Source organism: Helianthus annuus, chromosome 17 (assembly GCF_002127325.2).
Source record: "Helianthus annuus cultivar XRQ/B chromosome 17, HanXRQr2.0-SUNRISE, whole genome shotgun sequence".
Taxonomy (NCBI): domain Eukaryota; kingdom Viridiplantae; phylum Streptophyta; class Magnoliopsida; order Asterales; family Asteraceae; genus Helianthus; species Helianthus annuus.
This window is the reverse complement of record NC_035449.2, coordinates 193699344-193707605: the sequence shown is the minus strand read 5'-3', so window position 1 is coordinate 193707605 and position 8262 is coordinate 193699344. Positions and strand designations below refer to the sequence as shown.

General features: G+C 37.4%; 1 protein-coding gene across 2 annotated transcripts; it reads right to left on the bottom strand.

Moving 5' to 3' along the window:
- LOC110926347 (myb family transcription factor PHL8) lies at positions 1-3400 on the bottom strand. 2 transcript variants are annotated; one of them, XM_022170092.2, is made up of 6 exons: positions 1986-3400; positions 1816-1892; positions 1684-1741; positions 1528-1600; positions 1369-1435; positions 1-578 (listed from the first exon to the last, which is right to left on the bottom strand). In XM_022170092.2, the coding sequence occupies exons 1-6, from the start codon at positions 2116-2118 to the stop codon at positions 111-113; spliced, it is 876 nt and encodes a 291-aa protein (XP_022025784.1). In that variant the 5' UTR covers positions 2119-3400; the 3' UTR covers positions 1-110. The 2 variants fall into 2 exon arrangements, with proteins under 2 accessions (XP_022025784.1, XP_022025782.1); XM_022170090.2 differs by having other exon boundaries at positions 1369-1438; positions 1986-3397.
- Between the last annotated feature and the right edge of the window lie 4862 nt (positions 3401-8262).

The window sequence follows — 8262 nt, the reverse complement described above, 5'->3', positions numbered from 1 at the left end:
TATATAATATGTCTGCTCATACCCATGTATTATAAAATTTTGGGTTTAGTGATTTACAAATCAATATAAAAACCTTTCATCCATCACCAAAAGTTTACTCTTAACCTCACTTAGCAGTTCAAATCTAGTGTGTTTGACTTTGACTCAAAGTCAAAGTCATTCACACACTGACTATTCAAATCAAACCTCTTACTCTTACTATCTTTCTGTAATCTTTTACAACAATTACCATCTGAATCTGTACTCCCACTTCTCTTCCTTCCACACCCAAAATTACTAATTCCAGTCATCTCCATGGACGACGAAATAAGATTATCGTTTTCAATTCTTCCCGAACTCTCGGATGATGTCAAACAGCTTTCTAATGATGATTTCGGTTTCGGGTTTTCTTCAAGATTATGTTTTAAATCCGGGCACCCGTTATCTACCATGGAAACTAGTTGTGACAGCTCAGCTTTTGCTACTTCCACTTCTATGACAGATGAATCATACCCTGCAAGTGTGTCTTGTGCTTTTCTTAAAACTGACTGTAAATACCTTCCTTGCGCCTCGATTCTTAGCTGCAAATGTCTTTGTACCTGAAAAATCCGGCGCAGTTAGTCAGTTAGTCGGTGGCCGATCCAAGATTTTTTTTTTCATAATTTTCGAGTAAAATGCCATTATCGTCCCTAAGGTTTGGTCAGTTTTGCGACTTTCGTCTAAAGGTTTGTTTTTTCGCATCTGGATTCAAAAGGTTTGAAATCTTGTCATTTTCATCCGGCTCGTTAACTCCATCCATTTTTCTCCATAAGTCAGGGTTATTTCCGTCTTTTTTGTTAACTTAAATGACAATTCGGTCTTTTTCACTTTATGTATAAGCATTTAGCATAACGTATAAGTAATCAAAAGATCGAAGTGCCCTTTAAGTTAACAAAAAAGACGAAAATACCCTTAACTTAACGGAGAAAAATGGATGGAGTTAACGAGCTGGATGAAAGTGACAAGATTTCAAACCTTTTGGATCCAGATGCGAAAAAACAAACCTTTATACGTAAGTCGCAAATTGACCAAACCTCAAAGACAAAAATGACATTTTACTCATATATTTTTTCTTTTTTTGCATTATTTACACTACGGTAAGATACATCCATAGTCTTTTTTGGAAACCATGACAACCCGTTATCAGAAACTCACAGGACCCCACCAATACCCTGTTAACCAATGGAAGTAGGGCCTTCAAGAGGGTTAAAGACAGATAACCAATATTAGTTGGATTCGACCTGAGACCCCTGCTAAAGGGATTCAAGCGCTTGCCACCGCACTATCCTTTGAAGGTTAGATACGTCATACGCGCATACTTTTGAACTTTTCTTTCTTTCATTTTTGTACCTCTGTTTGTTCATGAAGTTTCCTTTGTACTTCCATTTGCATCTGTAGAGCTTGAGCAATCTTTAAGCTTCTGATACGACAAACATTACAATTAATCAGTCTTTTAACCATTTATCTTAAAAAAAGATATAGACTTTAACAGTAAAAGAAGTAGATTACTCGTTAATCTGATTCGGGGTTTCATCGTTATGATCAGTACTAGTGATATCACTCTTATGATCATCCGCAAACTCTGCAACAAAATCATTAGATTTTAAATAAATTTGTCAACGAAAAGCGAAATAATGCTGTATAATCAATCAGTTTATTACTCACCTTCTTGCATATTTCCGCTGCTAGTCGGTGATGGTTGAATCTTTCCCAGCCTATATTTCTTCATCAATACATAAAAATAAATTAATAAAAGATATTGATGATAATTACCAAACAAATTAAGGCTGAATGTACCTGTAAATGACTCTTTAGGTGGTACAAAGTAAGCCCATGAATGCTCATCACCCTCATCAAAGATTTTGGCGTTGCTTCTGTTCATACCGTAAGTGAAACAAAGATTGAAACTTTTAAATAAAGATCAAGTAAAAAATGTAAAATTAATCTACTTTATAAAAAATACTGACTCTCCGGGCCTCCAAGCAGAGCGACTGCATCGACAAAACGCTTATGAAGCTCAGAAGTCCACTTGAGTCTCGGTTTAGCATCGCTCGATAAAACCAGATTAAAATCTTGATTTTGAATATGCTGATGATCCATTTTATGGATATAGGTGTGTGTGTGTGTATGTATTGGTGATCAAACACATAAATTTAGTTCAAGATTTATGTGGCAGCTTATAATTAGTCTTTATATCAGGAAACATATGTGGGGTTATGTGAGGTGAGGGAATATATGCTCTAATGAGCTGTTTCTCTACCTTTCTCTCAACTCACATTTCATATTCAGTAGTTCACCCACAAAATAAGGGGGAAAAGTATTATTTTTTGATTTACATTTGACTTGTGTGACATGGAGAGAATCTTTAATGGTGCAAAAACAAAGAAAGCAAAAACACAGTTCTATTTGGGTCTCAAAAGTAGAGAAAAAAGTGTATGGTTTGTTTTTATCTTCCTGTTTTTTTCATTACCCACTCTTCATTTCACATTGTGTTTACAAAACAACGTTCGGTTTTCATCGAAAAGTTATGGGTTCTAATCCGTGTTTCTCCTAGGACTTTCATCGAACATCTGGTGGGCGTTACATTAGTACACTACTACACTACACAATCACGACTCAAGAACGTGTATTCGTTAATACAAGATACTAGTTACACTATACTCACAAATCAACGTTTAATTTTTGTCCACAAGTTATGAATTCTATTCCATAGTTCTCCTAAGACTTTCATCGAGCACCTGGTGGGCGTTTCATTGGTACACTTATTACCCGATACTACAAATCAACATTTAATTGTCATCCAACACTTATAAATTTTATTCCGTAGTTCGCTTTGGACTTTCATCGATCATCATCTGGTGGGCATTCGATTGGTACACCCCACGATTGCGACCCAAACCCGATACTAGTTAGTTACTGATCATAGAAACCAAATATCCATAGACATCTTGCTTACTTCCTACTGAATTAATGGAGCCCTACTATGATGTTTCCCAACACCCACTCCTCAATTCACACCATATTCACAAATCAAGATTCAATTTTAACCCAAATTTTATGAATTTTAATCCATAGTTCTATGTGGACTTTCCTCGAACACCTGGTGGGTATCACACTTGTATTAAAGTTACTGATCACCGAAACCACTTGCTTACTTCCTGTGTGGACTTTGATCGAACACCTGATGGGCATTCAATTGGTTAGTGGTTACTGATCATCAACACCAATTAAGCATAGATATTTGTTCTTCAATGGAAATCGAAAGAAAGGGGATATTTTTTATTAGTGGGATGGGTGATACTTGATGTGGAGATTGAAAGTGATGGCAAATGAGCATGGCCGGCCCTGTGTTGGCGGGGAGGACCACCGCCAGAGCCCGATATTTCGAAGGACACTTTGTTTTATGAAAAAACCCGATATGTATATGTAAAATATATTTTTTAGTAGGGTATACTCATACAAACACCAACATAGGCCGAGTTACATAAATATTTTTATGGTTTAGATTAGCTATTAGCCTATTGACATTAAATTTACACCTTTACCGAGCCCAATACTCAATTTCGTTAGGACGTAAAAACACGTTTCTTCAAACTCAAACAGGGTACACGAATTTATAGGGCCGGGCAAATGAGGTTTTCTTTACTTTGATTTGCTATTTTTTGGTGGAAGATGTGGTGGGTTGGCAGATTCTCTTTGTTGTTTGTAGGCTCAAAGAATCCAACAACATGTTTAGGACAAACTTCTTGTTTTTATGCTATCAACAACTATTTATATTTAAACGATTAGGAGGATAAAGTGATGATGAGGAGAGAATAAATTAATTCATCAATGGCCCATTATAAAATTCCATCTTATGATTAAATAAATGTATATTTAATCTGATTAATTAAACAGGCCGTGTTTTAAAAGGTATACGTGATATCCCGTTTAAAACTACAAAAAGAATATGACAAAGTTATAGTCGTTGACCGTTTGACTCATTTAACCTATCTGTTACAACTCGTTTATGGTTTCGTGAAACATCAGATGATAACGTATTTTTATTATATAATTATTATTATTATTCTGTGTGCAACATACGTTTGCAAAAGAATCATTACGCCTTTAAATTAATGTAATAAAGATGTTAAATTAAAGTGTTCTTGTAAATTTACATAGTTTTCTTTAACATATCTCATTAGCTTATAAAATAATACGAATAACATATATATGAAGAGGTAAGGTCTTGTCCAAGACCCGACTTGAATATACAAAAGTCACGTCTCAAAAAGCTCAACACAGAATCAGATATTGGGCCCACATAGTTATGACTTAACAGAAATGTACAATCATGGCAAAGAGAATGTTCCCCCTCGGCCAATAGAATGACAGATGTAATTATCAAGACGGTTAGAGAATGACCATCTCACGTAACCATGACATCAGCCCTGAAATCCATCCTATAAATAGCTAGTGAAAAGTAAATGATCTGATATGTTCACACTCCTAGTATACTCTCACTCTGCATTTCACTCGTTCTCCGATCAGATATTTATTCTCACGCCGAAAGGTGGTCACAGAAAGACCCCTCTTCCTGTGTGACGAGGCTCAGAGTGTTTTGTTTTATACGAATTTCATCGGAGAAGCAAGCTCAAGACTCATCAGGAGAGGAGTTCCAGCTCCAATAAAGAGGTGCTCGGATTTCAAATCCCTTTTTCAAATCGATCATTTGAATCTTGAAATCTAAAATCAAAACAACCTTGATCCAATTAATCAAATTCCCAAAAATATCTTTTTATCATATTATTATAACTCATTTCATCTCCATCTCATAAAACCCATTATTAAACATTCTTTATTGCAGAAAAAGCAATCACGTAGAAGAAATATGGAAAATATAAAGAAAAAGAGAAGCAAGAAAAATAAAGCAAAAACCTACACATGCATCATCATCCTCTAAAAAGTATTATTCCAAAGGAAAGATGTTACATGTCCACCTTTTATTTTACCTGCTTGGAATAGGCCAGAGGCAAAGAAGGTTTTATCAAAATATAAAAAATAAAATTAAAACCATAAAAACAAAGAAGACAAAAAGGTTGCTTAGCACAAGAATAGTGAATCATAGTTTAATTAAATGATTAATCTTTGATTATACATTAAAATTTAGTATGATTTTGATTTTTATGGTCATCTTTGGTTAATATGAAAATAGTTTGCCTAATAATGTGTAAAATTATTATATAAATAAGTCATTTTGTGTTAAGATAATGTATCGAGTTTGATTTTTATAGTCATTTTGTTTAGGCTGACTGAAAATAGTCGTATCACATTTTTGTGTTAAACATATGTATCTTATGATGTTTAATCCTAGCGACAACAATAAAAATACGATCGGTTGAAAATAATTTCCACTATTTTTTTTTGACGAAATAGCTTTATCAAAAATTCGTTAAAAAAGGTCGTTTCTTACGAATTTCCGATGAAATTTTTGTTCGAAAATATGACAAGTTTCTATTAGGTAAATAAACGACTATAATTAGTCATAATTGCTCAGACTACAATAAGAGTTCAAGGATAATTACTACTATAATACATTGTTGGTGAGATTTGTAAGTTGAAAACAATTGTAGTGGTGAGAAGTGGTTTTTTGGGTGGTCGAAAACACATGGCAACACATGATTGGATTCATATATGGTACCATACAGTCAATGACACCACAGTGATTAGGGGTGTTCAAAAACCGAATATCCGAATTTTAGATATCTGAAATTTTCGGATACCAGATTTCACTGTCCGAATCCGTATCTGAAATTTTGGATATCCGATCGGATGGTAAATCGGATATCCAAATATCCAATTTTTTATTTAATATTTTGTTTTTTTTTATTGTTTTTTGATATTCAAAACCGGATATTTTGGATAGTTTCAGATATCCGAATATAAGTTTTCGGATATTTCGGATATTTCTAGATATTCGGATATCCAAAAAAATAAAAATTAAATTTTCGGATATTTCGGATATCAGAAATATCCGAAAATTTTTAATATCACTATCCGAATCCGAAAACTCGGATATCTGAATTTTCAGATATTTTGGATTCGAATGTCGGATAATTCGGATCAGATTTTCGGATAAGGATAGTTTTGAACACCCTTGGTGACACATGGCAACCGGGTCGACGACATTACTAAAGTTAGGGTACAAGGTAGAGGAGACGCCAACAATTGGGCCAAAGTCTAGCAATGTCTTCCTTAATCATGACATGTGTCGAATACCCAAACACCGGATGACGTTAGCTGGATCTTCGGTGACGTTGAGAGCTCCTGTCCTTGCTTGCTACAAAAGAATAAACCGTTAGCCTCGCCACGGGGGACCCCGGGAGGGGGATCCGTGACCAAGCTCCGGCGTGAGGATAAGTAAACTTGCCGGATGAAGTAAGGAGTGTTTTCCGATGAAGATATTCACCGGAAAATTCCTATCTTGGTGTGAATCTAATTAATGTGCTATGTGTGTAGTAAATACGAGGAATGTTGGTCGGACTTTAATGAGAGGAAAATAAATGAGAGTAGTAAATGAGAGATTGGCCGGAGATTATCTCTGCCTTTACCTTATGCTTCTCCCTTCCTTATATAATGGCATGTCCTTATCTTTAAGAGAAGTGTCCCTCGTGTTATCTAACGGTAACTGTGTTACCTTGGGAAGGTCAGACACGTGTCCGACCCCCAACGATGCGATGCCTCCCTTCATTAATGCATAGCCGGATAAGTACGATGATGGCGACCAGATGCTTCTCTTATCAAGCATTTAATGAGACTGTTCTCCATTAGCTGTTTTCCCGCTCAAAAAGAGAAAGGAACCTTGGTAAGCAAGGGTAATTTACTTAGTGGGCATTTGAGTGATTGGGCTCCCTAAAGAGAAAGGCCCAAAGCGGGTAAAGTGGGCTTCCACTGGCCCGTCGTCAAGTCATCTTTAGTCCCTGGTTCTGAGACCCGAGGCTCATGATCCGGGGCTGAGTCACAACCGTTTAAGAGAGACGGTTTCTCTTTGGGTGGGCCCACTCCTGATCAGTTGTTGTTTGCAGTTTTTATTAATTATTACATCGCCGAATCAACTGTAGCGGGAATTAACTCCCTAGTTGCACGTGCCCGTTTTCAAATTTTTGAAGGGACTGCTGATGTGACGGTTACTTATACGTCAACAGTTACCTCTTTAAATATCCCCTTTGATCTCTTCCGATTTCCCATTCAAATTTCTCAACCTCCTTTCCTTCCCTGTAGCTATCTTCCCCATTCACCATTTCTCTTAATCATGAGTCGCGGTAGTCGATCGTCAATAAGGTCTGTCTTGACAGTGAAGGATCTGAAAACCTTCGTCGAGGCATACAATATTCCGGATCAGTTCTCTCCTTCCTTACCCGGCCCCAACGAATCGGCGGAATGCACGCCGGATAGAATACCCATTTACACTCTTGCCTTTTCTTCCTGTGGGGTCCGATACCCCCTTTCTGCCTTCAAGATTTCCTTGCTTCGTCATTTTGGTGTGCATTTCTCACAGATTCACCCTTTGGGGTTCATGAGGGTAGTTCATTTTGAACTATCCTGTGCCGCCATCTCGGGGGAACCCTCTGTCCCTCTGTTCTGTATGTTTTACCGGCTGATTTCCGATGGTGACTGGTTCACCTTTGCTAAACGTCAAAACAGTGTTTCGAGGCCTTGCTACAACTTCATGCCGACTTCGACCTACCCAAAGGACTGGAAGTGTAGGTTCATATTTGTTTCTGCGGCTATGTTACCGGAGTCCCCTGTGCCAAAGGATCTTGACGCCGTCATTGAGGATGTTGTCCCTACCCTTTCTGCAAGCGAGACTGTTCAGTGGAAAAGAATGTGTGATAATCCAACAAGGGCTTTTACTTTCTCTGAGGGGATGCTTGCTATGGGCGGTTTGAGCCCTTCCTACCCAGTTCGTCCAAGAGCCTTTTTTGGCAAGAAAGGTACTCTTTTGTTCCGGGTCTGTTTCTTATAATCATTTCCCCTTTTTCTTTTGTGCTTTTGGGGACCCGTAGTCATCTTTGGTGCCTTGTGCAGAGATAACTTTGTGGCGGCTTCTTCAAGGTGATTCCAAGGATGTGAAATATGTGGTTGATGACGAGGTTGATCCCCGGTTGAATGCGGAGGAACAGGTTGCGGGGGGATCCGTCCAGGCAGGAGGTTCTGTTGCCCTGGGTGGATCTGAGGAGGATCCTTCTGGTGGAGAGGAAAGTT

Excerpts from the sequence above, each read along its gene's own strand:
- LOC110926347 (XM_022170090.2), bottom strand. The coding sequence starts at position 2,118 with ATGGATCATCAGCATATTCAAAATCAAGATTTTAATCTGGTTTTATCG. Across the intron at positions 1,742-1,815 it reads ACCTAAAGAGTCATTTACAG|AAATATAGGCTGGGAAAGAT; the intron begins GTACATTCAGCC and ends GTATTGATGAAG. Across the intron at positions 579-1,368 it reads AACTTCATGAACAAACAGAG|GTACAAAGACATTTGCAGCT; the intron begins GTACAAAAATGA and ends CGGATTTTTCAG.